The sequence below is a fragment of the Dromaius novaehollandiae genome, chromosome 6, assembly GCF_036370855.1.
Source record: "Dromaius novaehollandiae isolate bDroNov1 chromosome 6, bDroNov1.hap1, whole genome shotgun sequence".
NCBI classification, from domain to species: domain Eukaryota; kingdom Metazoa; phylum Chordata; class Aves; order Casuariiformes; family Dromaiidae; genus Dromaius; species Dromaius novaehollandiae.
In genome coordinates this window covers 22,995,533-23,014,501 of record NC_088103.1, presented here as the reverse complement: position 1 = coordinate 23,014,501, position 18,969 = coordinate 22,995,533, and the positions used below count along the sequence as shown (strand labels likewise).

Below are 18,969 nucleotides of genomic sequence, written 5' to 3'. Positions count from 1 at the left end.
ATGCTGTAGATAAAACTGGTGGTAGAGCAGAGCTGCAGGACGTCCCTTCTGCCCACATGTGTGGCCTGAAGTTCTCTTTGTGTATGGGAAAATATAGGCGAGTTCAGCAGGTCCAAAGGTCTGACTTGGTTATGTTTGCAGTTTAGCAGAGCAAGTTTCTTTTGCACTTGAGAAGTGTGTGATTTTGCTGGAACAGCTCACATGCTTGAAGTTAGGTGATTTCTGAAGGGCTTTCTGCTGAATCACAGTATTTATCAGGACTGTCATTATACAACTGTCCAACTTGCTGTGAGCCTGAAAAATCCCACCCTTTAGATGGATGAGTGTGATGTCATTGTAATTGCATTTTTATGTAAATGCTTGCCATAAAATAATTTTAGATTAAATGCTGTGATTCTTTCATGTTGGCAGAATATAACTTATCTTAAAAGGCAGCAGACGGTTGTATATATGTTTCTGAAAGTTAAATATTTTGATTCACACTTGCAATTCATTCATTCTACATTGTTATCAAATGCTATTTGAAAATCGATTCAGGGTAACATGATTCAAAAACCAGGCATTCATATGATGAAGTTACTTTCATATAAACCACTTTGAAAATCGGGGGGGGGGGGGGGAAGAGGAGAGGGGAGTGAGGGGAAAGAGGACTGGGGAGGAGTTAGAAAGAAGAGGGGGCAAATGGAAGCATTTTTGGTGGATGATAGGTTTGAGATCAATGCTAATTTTTATTATCTCTACATGTACTTATATAAACATTGCTTTTGTGGCATCCAACAGTAATAAATCCAAAAATACAAAGCTGTTTGTAATCATCGCAGTCTGGATTTATCTAAATGTATGCTAGGTCGCAGATTTCAGTTTTGGCTTTAAGGAAAAAAGAAAGTTAGAAAAATATATCTTGACCCTCATTATAATGTTATGAAATCTTTAAACGTATGTAATCTGTATAGATCCAGTACAAGTACGTTTTTTCATGTGAACAAATGACTGCAAGATCAACCTCTCAGTTTGGACAGAGCACCTCATACAGAATTACATTCACCAGAGCCAGAGCAGTTCTGGCTTCACGAGATGCTTCAGCAGTCTGATTCTGGGCTGCTGACACTTTTGACACCCTTAATTTGCGGCACTCACATCTGCTATTGCTAGTGCTGTATAAGCTTAGCGTGGGTCAGAAGAAACCTTGTGGGTCTTCATGTGATAAAAATGAGAAAGATGTATTCTAAAGACAAACTGCTTGTGCAGAAGTCTGCTAAATCCTTCCAGTAATGCTAGTGTCTATTAAAAAAGAAAAAAAAAGACTTGGGTGTCCAGGACTATCCTGCTTTCTCAGTATCCTGGTGCATTTTAAAAGGTGCATCAAAGAATATTGTTAAAGCAAGACTAATATGATATTCTCTCTCTACTGGGTCTACTGCTGTCATGCGCATCTCAATATTGATATTTTAAAAGCTCTTAAGTTATAAAAAAAGCTACTGCATCTCGCATAGCCTTGCAGCTGCAATACTCACATGTGTTTTTCTTATTTCTTCCTTTTTCTCTTCCTGCCACATGGAAAATATTTTTCTCTGCCAATGGATTGTATTTAAACACAAATACTAAGTACAGTGCATGAGAGACATATCTGTGTGTTTTGTGTGTTTGTATACATACAAACATGCATATAAATAATTCAGTATATCATCCTGTTTTCCTGAGGTATATATTAATTTTATTTTTCCTGGCATGGAAAAGAGGTTTGCTACATTTTGAGCAGCAGCAAATGTGGCACGTCATGAAGCAGTAGTATCTGGTGCACTTGCCCTCAGTCAGTGCAGGCCAAAGGAGTGCTGTGTGCTGTAAGGATGTCTGATAGCCCTTACTGTTTAATAGGTTTCCTTAGTACGATAGAGCTTTCTTTCACGTTCCTTGGCTGCCCTATCTAATTATCATATGTTCTTCTATGTATAACAGTCTTTCACAAAGATAGATACCTATACAGTAGTTTTGAGTAGTATATCAACCCAACCTACAGTTTCACAGGCTATCTGAATTTCTGTGTACTAATGAAGTGACTCGTCTTTTGGTTACAAACGTTCCTATTAACTTCCTATTAATTGTTTTGAGTTATCTGTGGTTTTTGAGGGTAAAAAGGTTCCCATGTCTCTCAGAAGCAGACTGAGGTGTGTAGGTGGGTGCAGATTATCTTCTCAAAGGCCTCTTAACGTTCTTTTTAGTGAGAAAGGAACTTCTTAATATTAAAATATGAAGTCTTTTAGACCAGTGGTCTTCATCTTATGTTTTGGGGGAATTTAAACTGTCCTCTAAAGAATCCACAGGTATTACGAAGAGATGTAAGACCACATGTTCTACCCAACAGTCTACCCAAGGGAAATCTCTGACTTGGTACCGATATTGGCAAAAAAATAAATAAATAAATGGAGGGTTCATAAATTAAATAAAGATGCAAACCACCATTGATTCCTAACCTATAGTCCTCTAACTTTTAAGGTGTTCTTACTTGACATCTTTGAACCTCACTGTACTGTCACAGAAACGATACCTAGAAATGCTTACTGTCACCTTCAGAGATGACATTGGCTAGGAGTTAATTGCAAGAGCGAGTCAGAATAGTTGGCTTTGATTCTAGATATTCTTTCTTATACTCCTCTCTGGACAGCAAGCAGAGGCAGCTGCAAGAGCAGGAGGGCCGTGGCTCTGAGGAAGAGACGGAGCAGCTTCCTTTATTATGAATCCCCATGAGATATAAGAAAACCTGTTTGCTTTGGTGGAATTCATTCCTGTTCAAGATCGTCGCATGCTGCAATGGTGTGGTCTGTGGCCTCTAGCTGCAGTTCAAACTAAAAGGCCTGGTTCATTAACTGTACTGGCCATAGCTGGAACGGGAATTCCACTACTGACAAAGTCAAACTCTATTGAAATACTTAAAGGAGAAAAAATATAATTAGCTTTCTTTAAACGCAGATCTGTTTGATTCAGATTTTATACATTTTGCTTCTACCTTAATTCCATTGTGTGAATTGTACAACCACAACTTATCTTTGTGAGGAAATGTTGTATTTGGCAAAGTTTTAGCAAGAGTTCTCTAAAGCCTAACTCTTAATTTCTAAATGTTTCATTATCAAATACTCATTTAAAAAAAAAAAAAAGAAAAAGCTATTTGAGGAGTGAAATTAAATGGCAGAATTGATTTTAAGGAAACGCAGAAAACAGGGCTGTAGCTTTTGAGAGTCCCTGGCCTTTACTATGCAGGAACTGAAAAACAAGCTATCCTATCTGCATCTCAGTACTTTTATGTTGCCTTTCCAAAGGAAAAGGGAGTTGGATGCAGGCCTGAGTTGGATCTCACGGGGATAGTGTTCTGTACCTTAAATTACAATCAGATGTATTTTAGTTCAGATCAAGTTTTCAGCCTAAAATTGGTAAGAAGCCTAATTATTTGACCAGGTTACCATTTACGCAGACCACTGTATAGCAATCTGTGATTTATCCACAGCTGGCAACATGTTAGCCTTGAAAGGTTTTTATTTTGTGTTTGGAACAGTTTTTAAAAAATCCAGCTCTATTCATTAAATGAAACACTAAAAGATGGTAGAGATTGCTATGGAGACAAGATGTTATATAAACTGTTCATTTTAATTCTTCAGACTGTAAAAATAGCAAAGAAGCTTGGATGTTTACAGGATTCCAGTCTTTCGAGGTGCTGAGTAACTCCACAAGATGCAAAGCATTCTTATGCCCTTTGGACTCTTACTGTCATGTGGAGAATCATGCCCAGATTTTAAAAGTGATCATATATTTGCTAGACTGGGGAGCATGGAGTAGGCAGAAATAAATGGAAAGATTTTCTAAGTAATCTTTAATCTATAGACTCTTCATTATATTATTTTTCTAATGAATAGAAAGCCTAAGATGAGCTGTTAGCTGAAGTATTCAGGGTAAAAGTACAGATACTCTGTGATCTGAAGACAGAATAATATGGATAAAAAGTAGAAAATAAGACTGATTCACTATTATACCTTTTAGAGTGTCACTGTAGCGATGTTACACACAAAACTGAGATGGCAATTTATCTATAAGGCCCCACTGAAAGTTGTCTGTTACTCTGCCTTAGAAATTATCTCTGGCCTTAAATTTAACACTTGCTGCTCTTGCTTGAAAATGACTATTGTACACTGAGTTTTCAGAACAGTTACTAAAATTGCTTTTAGGATTGCAGAAATAGAACAGCTAAAATTTGTTTAATTAGTGTAAAGACTATGCCTTTGTCTAATTAGTAGATTAACGAAACTAGGTGATCTTTAAATAACACCAGGAACACATGGGGTTCAGTTTTGGTGGCGAAGAGATCTGGAAAAAAATCTTTGCGCTAGCTCTGTTAGCAACCAAAAACTTTCATATTAAGTGTGGAGGACAATATCTTTTGGGGGGGAGTGTTAAAATACATTGTTACATTTTTAAAAGAACAGGTATAATGGAAAGGAATTGTGTATTTTTGCCTGAAGATTATAGATGAATGTCCCATTAAGACCCTGGGGTCCACCTCATGTCAGGCCAAAGGACAGGAGCTGCAGCTCTACTTTAGTTTGATAGCTGAGAGCATCAGTCTCCCTTCCTATCAGCAGCTGTATCCCTTTAACAGTAATTGAATGGGATCATATTCTCATAATTCAGGGAATGCCTATATGGAAAAGAAAATATGGTATCTGTGGTTGCAGGAAAATGAAAAATACTGTGTGGAAACATGGAAAACCTTGGGTTTTTCATGCAGAACAATAGCAACAAGTACAGCATACTCTACATACTATAAACAAGGTAATAATTCTTCAGGCAAGAGATTTAATTAATCCCTTAGCTCCATGTAGAGCCATCTTCTTGGGCATTGGAGTTAAGCAGTGGAGTCAGATTGACTCTGCTACCAAAAAGAGGCATTTAGAATTATAATATAGCACCTTTTAAATACAAACATTAGTCTTAGCTGCTATGGGAAGTATATGACATAGAATGCAAAGGTAGTGGGTTATATTTAATTTTGGAGGCTTATCTTTCTCAGCACATGCAGATTCTTTGTCACCTCCATAGTACCTTAATGCAAAGGCAGTATTTATCTGCAGTGTTTCTATCTGTGGATGTACGCGATGGAGAAGGTGTGTGTAGGGGGGTTCCTTTTCCTTCTAGAGGCACATACTTAATGCAGTTCCTAATTTGAAATGAGTAAAATACGCTGGGTTGTTTGTATGCTTGCAGGGATTCTTCCTGACGGTGTCACCAGAAGCGATATTAAAAGTGGCTGCTCAGGCTTCTGCAAACAACAAGATCTTCAGCTTGAATCTTTCTGCACCATTTATTAGCCAGTTCTACAAAGAGCCTATGATGAAAGTCATGCCTTATGTTGACGTCCTTTTTGGAAATGAGACGGTGAGTCCTACAAAAGTACATGTGTCTCTTGCACCTACCTGTTTGTGCCTAGAAGTGTCGCCTGCTTTCCAGTTCTCCATTACTCACAGAGAGAGACTGACTTTTTAAAGTGTCACTGGAAAATGAAATCCACAGTCACAGCTGAAAAAGAGGAGCCAAAGGAGTGTCGTGTTTCTAGTTGATGCCAAATACGACATTTGACCTGTTAGACATTTACAGCTAACTCATGTTAGAGTAGAGACACATGAACAAGTTACTTCAGGTTAAAAGAGGGAATGTCCAGCACTCTGGCTGCTTCAGAATCACTACCATATGCACGTACTTGCCCAACAGTAAATCTCTGCTGGGAGAAAACATATGAAGGGCTACTGCAGAGCTGCTGAGGTGCTGTAACTTGTTTCCATACCCATACTCCTATTCTTGACAGCATTTTCTGTGATGAAAATGCTCACTTTTGGGAGAAGTGGGAGGAGAAACCTGAAAAACAATTAATTGGTTTAGAAGGCTCTTACTGATTTTTATAGAAGATGGACTGGCAGTCCATCTGAGAAAGCTTATCTTTGCTATGCAACAGTTGGTAAACAGAATGCATGAAATTCTGCCTGGAAGTCCACGCAGTAGACCAACTGAATTCAGATTTCACTTATTGTTCCACTATTAGTTCTTGATTTTTTTTCTGGTTCAGAAAATTCTCTTAAATATTTATTAGTTTACTCAGCACAAAAAGGTAGGAAAAAAAAATCTTGGAAAGTATGATGTACCTAAATGAGGCAAGGGCTTGCCTCTCCTGGAGATAACATTAGTATAGGAAAATTATGCAAAACTGACTTAAACAAACAGTGCTTATTCCTGTTTATGACACAGTTGTATCAACACAAGTCACTTTTTACGCTATTGCTGCATGTCCATGTTAGGGCCTAGTATTGTTCCAGATATAGTACTTACCATAGGTAACCATTCAGAAGGGTTTTTCTGGACATTTTGCTGCCATTGCCATCTCTTACCTTTGTTTTCTCTTTTGCAATACAGTCCTCACTAAGATGCTACCGAGTATTTTGATTTATTAGTGATATGATCTCAAAAAAAAGTCTTGTCAGATCTCACAAATTAGGCAGAAGCAAGTTTAGGCAATGTTTGGGTGGAGGGGGCTTCAAAAGAACTTCTGGGCTTAACAATTGCTGGTCTTTTATAGAAATATTTCCCCTTTAACCTGTTAGGACATTACAGATCACAGCGAATCATAAGGTGCAGTTTTTCAGAGTGTAAAACATAGGCTGTGACCACTTGTCTTCTATGAATTTGCACACTTTATAAGAGTCCAATTTACTGGCAAGATTACAATTTTGGAAATTGTATTCTGACTACCTTAATTCCCCCTGCCATTTTAGTTTGCTGTGGTATTATTCACCTCTTGTCATAAAATATTGTGCAGGACTGCTGTGTTTATTGAAGTGTGAAATACTCCCTGCATTTTCTGTGTATATTTTCTGAAGCATTTTGGTGTCTTTCAGGGTAAAAGATGCTATTTAAATGTAAGTGATCATCCTTACACTTGGCTGCACAATGTGTGTATACTTCAGAGTATCAGCCTCTTACACTCTGTTACTTATGCTCCTTTTTCTACATGGTATACTCGAATTTCCAATCAGTTGAAACCCTGGTCTGCTTTTAGTCTCTGCTTCTTACTACGTAAGCTGACCATGGCTGCTTTAGAGCTGTTGAAATGCTTTTCACAGTGGTTTATTCTCTTGTCTTCCTGTGTGAGTTGAAACCACCCTCTTGGCATGGCGTGCTTCCAGTTCTAGTGGCTGCTCTGTCTTGTGACTGTTAGTGTTTCTGCTCACTGCATCGTGGTTTGTAGCAAAGAGTAGTTGCAAAACTCCTTAAGAGAAGTGTATTCTGACATGTCCTGCCTTTTGGTAGCTTCTCTTCTGTTTTCTTCTCCTGTATTCATTTCATCTGCAAGCACATTTGGTTTTTTTGTGTGTTTAGGTATGCCTTGATGGGGAATGCACCACTTCAGCTAGCCAACTCCAAATTTTCGTTCGTATCCTCTGATTGCCTTTTTGCTACATTTTCCATCAATTTTGCTAGTTTAGTTAAATAGTGGAAGTACATCTAAGTTAAACATACAAGCAAGGCAAACTAGGTAGTGTGGTTATTACTTTAATAGAATGAGAATAGTCTCAGACATGATTTTTATTCTTCTGTATATTTATCTTCACTACACATTATAGACAAATATAATTTTATTGTTAAACACTGAGCTGTTTATCTTTTTAGAGTAATACAAAAAACATCCAAGAAGAGCAAAATTCCAAAACAATTGGAAAAATGATTTTAGATTACATCTTCTACTTAAAAATTTACATCTGAATGGAGATCGGTTATTTCAAATTTCAGCCAGATGGTAATTAAAATGGGCAAGTTATAAACCTCTTGGAAGAAATGTTCTGGTTTAGAATGTAAATGCCAACATACCCTTAACTGCAAAGGAGACACTGAGTGCTGTGTTAACTCGGTGTATTTATCAGTATCAGCATTAGCTCTATGACCACTGGTGTTTTGATCATTTCTTTAAAGCTCTTTTAAAACTAGCCAAACATCTTGCCTTGAATTTTTGATACTTATTAACTATAGTTCATATAATAAATTTAGTACAGAACATTCAGTATAGGAACAATTATATGTTCATTGCTGCTAGCCAATTAGAGCCATCCTGCAGTCATTATCTAGCAATACATGACTGGAGAACTTGATTATTGTCATTGCTTTTAATTTTTATTAAATTAAGGTTTTTTTATAGTGTCATTTTGCAAATGGTTCTTAGCAATAATACCTTCCAAGCTTCCATAATCACTGGATAATTAACCTGCCAGGATTAAGCACACTCTACTTTGCCTCAGGATGCTTAACTCTCAAATAAGGTCAATTATCTCCTGATGATAACTGCTTTGTCACAAGTTGCTGCTTAATTCATCTGTAAAAGCTCACCTTAGAATACATATTTTACAACTCAAAGTAACTTTGAATAACAGAATGGTCAAAGGAGTGAAAGCATTTAAAATTTACATCTCTACACAAAGTTATGGAATGTTTCTTGCACAGCAGTTCCTAGGCAAGTAGAGGAGCCTACGTTTGTGTGTATTTCTTCCCAGACCACTTTCTGCGTTCCCCCAGTTGGAGCTAAAGCTTGATGTCTCCGATATGCTTGTGATAGGGTTAGCCCAGGAAACACCTGGCCTGTCCTCCATTATTTGCATTTTGAGAACCCACGGAAGTAAATGCCAGTCACAGGAACGTGAACTCAATTTCCAGTCTCCCTAAAGTTGCAAGACAAAATGGCATCTCCTCAGGGAAGGAACTACTGGGGAAAATTCCATGTATTTTGGAACATGCAGCTGGATAGCATTTATTTTCTATGACGATCTTCAGAGTTTAAGGGACTCTACAAGGCTTTCATATGATTCTGCACTTCATCCCCACATATGGCAGGCATTCCTGATTCGCAGAGGAATATTTATTAAGATATTGATGTGGTAAAGATCTTTCTAGGTTCTCTTCCTATGTCTAGACAGGACATCACTGAGAAATTTTAAAATTTGAAAACTTTAGAATTACAGGAGTTCCTCATCTGTTGGTTTATAATAAAAACCATATCCAAACAACCTAGTTTGCAGTATACAGTGTACAGCAATCAGTAAAAGTTAAGGAGGATATGTAAAAGAGAAATCATGGATTTTTCTTAAGCAGTAGTATAATAAAACTAATATAGCATTTCTTTCCAGAAATTGGATCCCCTTTCTTGCAAGTATATAGAGGGTTTGCTTCAAAACACAGTGTGTGAACAAATTAATTACAGGATTGTAAACGGAAGTTGTGGAAAGGCAGAGTACTTCTGCAACCTGATCGGGAAATTGATGCTGGTGCAACAAGCGTGCTGAAAAGAAAGGTGGTTGTGTGAAAGACTTGTATGTTTTAAAAAGCAGTAACAACAGCTTTAATAATGGTTCTAGAGTTACAAATCCTGAGCTTTAAAAAGATGTGTGCCTGTATATGCAATAAGCTATCATGTAAACAGGTCATCATTTTATTTCATAATCATACCAAAATGGCACACTGTGTCTCCTTAAATTAAAATAAGGTATCAAATATAGGCTTGCAAATAAGGCTTGCAAATAAGGTATCAAATATTAACATAAACATCTCCACAAATGTATACTGTTTTGACACAGGCTTTATAAACCTTTATAAGGCCTTTATGAGCCTTTTTAAAGGAAGTGTCTTCTTCAGTTATCCTAGTACTTGTTTTATTTCTGTACATCTTGTTTAAGGAATATATATGTTGTACCTTCGCTTTAATGACCGGGAAAAACAGTAAATCTAAAACCAATGACAATGGTTAACATTGTCCTAGCTTTGAACTTAAATTCAAAGACAGTCTGTATTTTTGGGCTTATTTTGACTGGAGGAGTGAATGGAAATGCTGCTAAGTTTTTTGGCATAAAACCGTGTTTAGTGCGCTAGGATTTACACCTAAATGACAGTTTCCAAGCAAGTTTGGCCATTCCTGTTCCGTAACCTATATCATGTGTTTGCAAACAACTTTAGCTCCATGTACATTGGTATGTAGCATTAAGAGAAAGTATTGTGGACAAACTTCAGTCCCGCAAATAAATTGCCTCTGCAACTTTATCACCTGGGACTAGGTTGATACCTGAAGGCTTAGGAATCTGCCCACAGCTCACGAAAATCTCAGGTGAGACATAACAGCTCTCCTAAGGTAAATCAGCCACATGGTGGCTTTTTTTTTTTTTTTTTTAAACTAGTGTACATTCATAATTGTATAATTTAATTGATCTGAATTTACACCGGTATAATTGATACTGTCTCAGTCTAGTTTATACACCTAAAATATACAGTTTTCCAGGCTTCCTGCATGCCTTTGCACACTGAGGAATTGTCTGATTCTGAGGAAGTGATTAAGAGGTAAGAGAAAGGAGAAAATGAGTTGGCAGACATAATTTGATGCATGGAGGAAGGGAAATATAGTTTGACCTATCATAATTGATGAAAAGAGAGACAAACATTTGAGTCTGTTCTCCTCTATCAAGTGGGGCTAAAAAGTGAGGAGAAATAGTGAAGGATGACTGGTCATGCCGTAAATGTCAGAGTTACTTCTTTTTGAAGTAATTGATTTCAAATAAGTATTTGAAATTATTTAGTAGAAGGCAAATACTAAATTGTGTTTGAATTGAAGCTGAGTTTCTCCAGGAGGCTCATTTTAGCGTACTGTTAACTTATATGTGTGTAAAAAGCCCTTAAGAGCCTTTGTTTCTTTCTTTTCGACTTATCAGAGCTGATATTTAGGGGTTATTTTCAGTCAGTGGTTGTATGTAAACTGTCCTCCTTAGGAATTGAACCTTTACATTTACTTGCTAAATCCTTATTAATTTTGAATCAAGCTTTCAGAAATATAAAGCATCTTAATTGAATTTGAGATGGGTCTCAGTATTTCTTGCTTCAATTTATCTGCCAATATTTTCCATTTCTTAGGGCTTTCAAAGGCTCTCAGAAACTTGCCCCAGTGGTGAGGGTAATTATCTTCATTTTGTAGGCTGAGAGGCTGAGACTTGCAAAATCCCAAACAGTAAGTCTGCGGTTAAGTTAAAAACTGTAGCTGGATATTCTGACCCAGTTTATTAAATACACATGGGAAAAATGTTTGTAAGGAGATATCTCATCTTCTCTTCTGTTTTAGCAGTTAGGGGTTTTTAAGGCCAATTGATGCTGGTGTTTGCTTTTCTAAAATACTGTAAACAGAAAGCAATTTTTTTTATAAAACCTACTTTTAAGATTCCTGCAAAATCTTTAGCAAATGGGGCCTGGAAATTAAAAATTGTAATTTTTAATGGAGGAAAAATAAATATTATTTTTCATAGAGTTCTTTGGTTTCTTTGTAGAATTCTGTCACTTATTTTTCTGGCGCAGGTACTGAATTTTCAATTTTAGGAAAGCTATGGCATCATAATATTGCTGCTTGATCCACAGAATTAACTACTTTCTCAGTGTCTGAATATCTAATAAATTTTGGACAACTGAAAAATGAGGGGGTCTCTAGCACAAGGGAGGTTGATAATGTCAATGGCATGTTGTAAAGATGTGCTGTGGGAAGGATTCTGAAACAGCCCAAGGCTATTTCAGCTGCAGACACTGAATCTGCTTTTCCCTCTCTCTTCTGTCTCTTTTTTTTTTCCCCTTGTGAACTGCAGTGGCTCTCTAAGATGAAATGCTTTTAAATCATTTCCCAACCTTGCAGCCGTCATTGATAAAAGCCCTGCTATTTGAAACGATATGAATCACTGTGGAGTTAATCATACCTTATACAACAACATATTTTGTTGTGATTCATTCTGTTTCAATTAATCTTCTTATTTATCTACATTGTCTCAGCTGCTGCAATGAAATTCATGAGTAATAAGAAAGTAATTATTTTAGTGTAGCTTACCTATTATATTATGAATGAAAGGAAAATTGAGAGCCAAGTATTTAAGTTTATATTTAGTGCTGCTTTCAGCTAATGTCTAGCTATTTAAGTAATTTAGGAATCCTATCTCAAAAATGGCTTGCTTTTCCCTGTTTTGAAAAACAAACAGGTATTTAGAAGAGAAGCATACACTTCACAACAGGCTTCACTTCTTAAAACTGAAAATGTTTTCTGGTAGTCTCTCAGAAAGATTAGGGATATTTATCCTTCCTTATGCAATCCAGCTTTGCGATGCTTCTGAGGTCAGGAATGCTGTAGAGACTGCAGCACAGGACAGAACACGTCCTCTGAGAGGGGAAGGAAGATTTCACTGTGTCTCAGCAGCTTGTGTTTTACTGACGATGACTGATAACCCTTTTCACTTTGTAGCACTTCCCAGAGCATCTCATAACACTTCCTAAACAATAAAGCTCAGAATAAACCAATAAGGTGGGTGTGTAGTCTTGTCTGTGTTTTACAGGTGGACAACGAAGAGGTTATTTGCCCAAGGTCATACAGCACAGTCAGGAACAAGGAAAATTAAGTTCTACCTTTTTTTCTTCTGTTAGCGTCCTGAAATGTTGTCAGCCAGCGGATATATTAGGACAAAACTCGCCTGTGTGGAATAAAAGGTCTGCAGAATTTTACTTTCAATTTTTGATGTTATATTAATATATATCTCTGAAAATTTTTTAAAGGTAAAATACATGCAATTTCAATAATCACGATACTAGGGCAAAAACAAATATACAGCACAGGAGGTATAAAACTCAGAATATTAGTAAAATTAGTAATACAATTGATAAGAAGTAGAAGAATGACAGCAGAAATGTTCACAATGTTTTTTTTTTTTTTTTTTAATCAGTCTAAATCCAGAGTAGTTCTATTTCCATGGGATATTTTCAGATAACAATGCAGGTAGAATACATAGGTCTCAGTGAAGGCCGTTTCTTTCAGTCCAGCTGAGGTACATTCTGCGACTTCACACTTCAAGCTCTGTTGGGGGCAGAGGTAGCCAGTTTCCAATTCAAAGCATTACTAGATCATGCTAAAAGCCTGTTATGCCAACAAGGAATCATTGAGATATGCTGGAGATTCAACCCTGTTACAGTCCTTCCAGCCACCTGTAAGGTCCCATTTAGAGCGCAGTCCCATGTTCCGCTTGATTCCATCAAAGCGTAAGCCAGTGCAGAAAGGGCGGTTCTCTCCCCCAGTATCACATAGTCTCATTCCCCCTACTCTTCCCTGGGTCAGACTTAGCAATTTTATGTCCGCAGCAAGAATAATCTTTGCGGGTTAGACTTCTGTCAGATCAGTGAGCTGATTCAGCTTTCCTGGGGCAACACAATCACTAGATCTAACTAGATGAGGTGGTGATGCGTGATGGTGGAGAGGGCTTGGGAGGGAGGGCCTGATAACTTCTTTGATGAGATCAGATGAAACACAACATGAATCTATAATGCTAGAGTCTCTACAGGAAGATCCCAAGGAGGCAAAGGAACACAGCTGGGGACGCTGGCTGACTTAGTTTTATTTCTGTAGTATAGTATCTTCAGCAATGTCCTTTTAAATCCTGACTTATGTTACATATGCAGCTGCTCAGTATAGTGTTATCTACAGGTATTTGGTTGAATGTTACTATATATAGATAAGTTCAGGTAAAGTTCTTGGGCAGAGGTTATTATATAAAAGTTTACATTTTTCTAATGAGGATGTATTGAGACTGTGGTTATAAATTTGCTTCTGAACAAAGAGTACTTGACCAAGAAGAAAAGGAAAGGATGGTTAAGGAGCTAGTAGTAAGTCCTTGATGAGGTATCCTTTGTTCAAAACCCTGTGATCACATATTGTAGAAAGGCCTAGAAACTGCACTAAGCTCTGTCTTGTTCTTAAAAATTCTTCAAGTAAAAGTACTTATAGTCACAAACTGACTATACACCTAGTCCTAGTGGTATGACAAAGCACAAGAACCAGGTGCGCTGACTTAATGCAAAGAGTGGGTTTTTTCATGCTAAGAAAATTCTCAGTCTGTCAAATCTCTAAGTCCTTTGTGCTACTCTAATATGACAAAAGCGTCAAAAGCAGAAGCATTTTTGGCCCAAAGTCTTCCATAAGTGTTTCTTATTGTATTTAGTATTCTTTCTGAAGACATGAAACTCGCTCACTTTTTAAATAGGTAATTTTAATATTAATGATAATGTAGATTGTAATTATAATTTAGTGTTGCAATTTACGTGCTCAGGCCCACTGCCAGTTTAATCATCTACTGTCAGGAGTGTGCTACATCACAGCAAAGTGCCAAATTACATCTAGAATTTAAGTTGCAAAAATACAGTACAGTACAATACAAAAATACTTGTAGCATGGACTGATTTGATGAAAGAAAGTAGCCTTTCTATTAAGTTACTTTTTATGGGATGTGGAGGAAAGGGTTGGCCTCTGTAAGCATGCTACCACCATCTTTGCCATCACAGACCTTTCAAGAAGAAAGGCATGTAGCATGTATGAGTAGAATGGAGCATAAGACAGTACTTATTTCAACACCTTCTACTGACGCAGAACTGAGTACGCTTAGGTTACCCCCATGAATGTTTGTCTAGACTGTTGGGAATCGTGGCCAAAGGAGATGGCACACCTGCCTTGTTCTAGCAATTGGTCACAGCTGTGGTTGGAGAGGGTTTATTCCCTTATTGCCTGACCTGCATGTTCTTGGTCACAACCTAAGCTAATATTTCTCAGTAATCAAGAAAACAACTAATTAATCATCCCATTTTAGCACCTTCTGAAGTATTTAAAAGTAATTATAATATTCCACCTCTTTCCTATCTTCTCCCTTTCCCTTTAAGGTGTTTTTGTTTTGTTTTGTTTTGTTTTTTACTACAAGATCCTTTACACAAAGTTCAGACAAGAAAGTGGCCGGAGGTAACAATTTACCATGTCAGCTGGTCTATGGTGTAGCATGTCTAGCCAATAAAATGCAAAAGGCTTTGAGTTAACTTAGTCTGCAATGAAAATAGTTGCATGGAAACCACAGAGACATGAGTATTGAATAATGTGGTTGTAAGAAATGTGTCTCATTCTCTTCTCAATGATTCTAATCAAGATTTTGCTGTGAAAAACTCTTCTTTAAATGGACTCTGCTTCATTAGCTGAAGAAGTTAGAAGTTGTGCAGTACATGAGAGGGGACTACAGGAAGGGTGAAAAGCACCTGGGGTTTAGGAATTGGTTATAGAAATAGCCTTAAAGAAATGTCCTCTGAAGAACTGAATTCTTTCCCTGGCTTTGTCACAAACTTTTGGTGTAACCTCAAGTTGAGTCTTTTAAACCAAAATAGTCAGGATGGCCAATAATTATATATATTCCTTATTTTCTGGATACCCAAGATGAAACCCCTTGTGCTGAATTTTTTAGCATATATATAATATATTTTTGGGGGCTATAGTGGGAGTTATTCCTTGACCAATTATCTATAAAATTGTGCAAGTACTCTGAAAAGTTGGTCCTGTGTTTTCCAAGTATAACACATGATCTTTTGATACTTTCAAGAGCTTTCCCTTATCACTTTGTGCCTCAGTTTCCGCAAATATACAGTGAGGATAACATCATACCTTACTGAATAGTGAAGTTAATTTTAAGAGATCAGTGAGTACTACACAAACACCCATAAGTCCATTTAAAAAATACTGTCTACAGTGAAAAGTGGTGTGTTGGATGGCTGGTGTGCAGTATATAACTTTAACTCACTAGTCCGCATATTAACCAAGGACAATACCTTGAATTAGATGCCTATAAAAGTAGTATGAAGTTGTATAATTGCATCTGTATCTTAAAAACCTAACTGTGAAATCACATTAAGATTGCACAAGCTTTAGTTCTGGTATTTCCTTACTTTGTACACTTGATGTTGCAGCCTTCGATATTCTTCTGCCATGGATTTTGTGTGTATCTCTTCCCAATTACTAGATTTTTTGTGCATTTGCCTCACTTCCAGTGTCACAGGCAGAGTCATCAGTATGGCACCTTTTTGCTTGCTAAACACTCCCTCAGAGACCACTATCAGTATCACTCCTGAGATCAGTCATCATTTAGCATCTGTTGCCTATCCAGCATTTTGGAATCCAGATATATAGCTAGTGTGACAATCCCACGGGGGATATATATTATAACTGGACATCAGAGCAAATCCAAACTCTACTTTTTTTTTTTTTTTTTTTTAAAGAAAATCTGAATATCTAATAAATGAAGAGAATATAAGTAGATGTGTTTTTTGGTGTGTATGAGTGTAAATGTTTTATATGATCATTTTAATATTGAAGCCATTTAAGGAAAATAGGTACAAAATGCACACATGTAGTTGTACAAAAGTATGTTGACACTGGATTATAATGGCTCTGATGTTTGATTATTAAAAGTTTTATATAAGGAAATAATCTTGAAAATATACTTTGGATTTTTAGGAATGTATTTGGCAATTTCTTTATTATAGCATCATTCTTTCAAAACTAGAATTTCAACTATGTTTCTTTTTTTGCATTACCTTACTTCATCCACAGATTCCTTCAACTTGCTTATATAGGTCAAAAAATATTTTTATTCCATCAAGAGGATTATTGAACAGTAATTTAATTTTTCTGAATTTCTTCAGTAAGGAAGAGCAAAACTAGGCATTTGAATCTTCTCTTCCTTCTTTCTATCCGGTTATGTTATCTTCTGTCACTGGGATTCTCACTGTTTGTAGATTCGATAGGAAGCCATGTAGCCCTCTGATGTTTCATTGGGACTATTGAAAAGGTGTTATGGGTAGCACCTGTATAAGTAAACAATGCAAAAGATTTTTCCTTCCTGCATTGACATATATGTTGAAGGTATTTAGACCTGACTTCTGCTGAACTATTGTTTGTTGATTAAAATCCGTATTTTAATTTTGAATTGGAATTTAGAATTAGGACATTAGAATTGCTAATACTGAACATTTTCATTAATTAAATGTAATAATTATACAATTAAAATATAATTTGTCATTCATATAAATGAGATTAAAGGGAAAGCTAAACTGCTCTGCATATACAGTGGGTCACAAATGTGTGTAGGAGTTGCAAAAATATTTTATTAGTTTCTAAATAATTTTTCAAAGAGTTGTCAAAAACTTAAGAAAAAAGCTTGGACAGGGCATAGGAAAAGATAATTTGCAGCTTCTGTTTTGTGTGCAAATAAGAGCTTATATACCTAAAAGCTTCTCTTTTTTTCCCCCCCCCAAAGGTAATAATTGGTCTAATAAAAGATGCTTCCTTACTCTAAAACCTTGCTTCATTTGTATCCGTAAGCCATCCCATTTACAACGGCCGGTGTGTGATCATTTTGCAACCACATGAAAGTCTCTCCTTAAACTATATTTTGAGGTTTAGTGGTCATATTCTGACTTACAGCATCATTTGTTTAAATACTGACCTCTTGGGAAGCGATGTGGAGAAATAGCTTTGTTATACGTTTTATATTTTAAGTTAACAGAACTTACCTAGCCTAGTCATCACACTTCCTTTGGCTTCTCCACAGAAGTGAGCCACTAAAACTTTTACTAATGTTCTGCCAGGATACTAATGCCAACAGATTTGTGATAAGTAACAAAGTCAAACCGTTGCTCATTTTGCCCTCAGACCATCATTTGACACCTGGTATTCCCTGTCAAACAGGGCAGCATATGCAGTGACATTAGGGAAGTATGCATATTTGAGTCGGTTGGTTTTGTGTGCTAAAATAGTTTCCAGGTGAAAGACCTTTCCTGTAGAGGAAAGAATTATAGCAATAGTGTGGTTGAAATAGTAGAAACTTTGGAGTATATAAGTCTCTGTGGTTTTTTGGGTATGTTTCTAGTGGTGTAGAGGGGGATCCCTACTCTGAATTTGAAATTAAATGAACAGTTGTATTCATCATCCTCAAATTATTTCACTCAGGGCCAACAATTTCACAAGCAGAAATTTTCTTCTTGCCATCCTCACATCTTGCCATCATCACTGAGTTCTGTTTCAAGCCTGGGAGCTCGGAGCGAGTTTTGCGTTTAGTCAGCTCGTCCTCCCAGCTCCGTAAGGCCACAGACTGACTGTCCTTGTCGATGAGCAAAAATATTAGCTTTTGAGAAACTGACTTTGAAAGCAAGGGAGAAATGATATGTTTGAATACAAGGCCCTTATTTTATCCAGTAATCCCAACTAATCTCTCCCTGGTGATGCTTCTTAAACTGTCCTTCTCTTAGCAGGATACAACCCTGCCAGTTGTGTAGGCAATTTGAGGATGTCCCAAAAAATTGTGGAGGTAGGAGTTTTCTTTTGAAATTTTCTGATGCTGAAAGTTGATGAATCTTGGATTCAGGGAAACTGATTGTCTTTATTGAGAAATTCTGCTTTCTTGTCTTGATGTTACTGCTGTTTGAGTCTAAGCCAGTTTGTAGTTAGTCTGCAGCTACCAATCAACAGTATGCTTATTTCTGCTTCTGTGTGACTGTCCTTCTGAAGGAGACTTATTTTTTCTGATTCTGAGAGGCCAAGCCTTTATGAGTGCCTTTTGTTCCTGGTAGGTTAGAGACCCTCATAGGACTGAGCCCTCTTTGGGATCTCTCTTCACGAAGTGTCTCTCTGCACTGCAATTTCTCCAAGAGGACAGGCCATTTTTGTCCTGCCTCACCAGATTATTGACTGCTCTGAGTCGTGTGACATTCTTTTTTGAAATCCTGGAAGTTTTATAAGAAATGAAGTTATCACCATATATCACAGCATTGGGACAGTTCTGATTGCTCGGAAAGGAGGACCTTCTTGTTATTGGAACAATACCTGAAATTTCAGGAAATTGTACGTCTCTTTTACCATCAGTGCAGCAGAAAGAAGCCTTTTTAAAATCTTTTGGAAACATTATGACCTATGTGGGTGAGCAATCGATGGCTTTAACATGCACAGCATTTAATTAATATATATGCTATTTTGGGATAGCTGTGATTAACATCTCTTTTTTCTCTCATTGGAATTTCTAG

The 18,969-nt window shown here is 36.9% G+C and overlaps 1 protein-coding gene across 4 annotated transcripts in view; it reads left to right on the top strand.

Moving 5' to 3' along the window:
* The window catches only part of ADK (adenosine kinase), a 429,583-nt gene that overhangs the window by 339,002 nt on the left and 71,612 nt on the right, over positions 1-18,969 (top strand). For 2 of the 4 annotated variants that reach the window (XM_064513861.1, XM_064513858.1), the window contains exons 7-8: positions 5,251-5,421; positions 6,933-6,953. The exons of 1 other annotated variant lie outside the window; for it this stretch is intronic. In XM_064513861.1, coding sequence (XP_064369931.1) covers positions 5,251-5,421; positions 6,933-6,953 — 192 coding nt within the window. The remainder of the gene's footprint in view (positions 1-5,250; positions 5,422-6,932; positions 6,954-18,969) is intronic. One more of the 4 variants, XM_064513859.1, reaches the window with a different exon arrangement.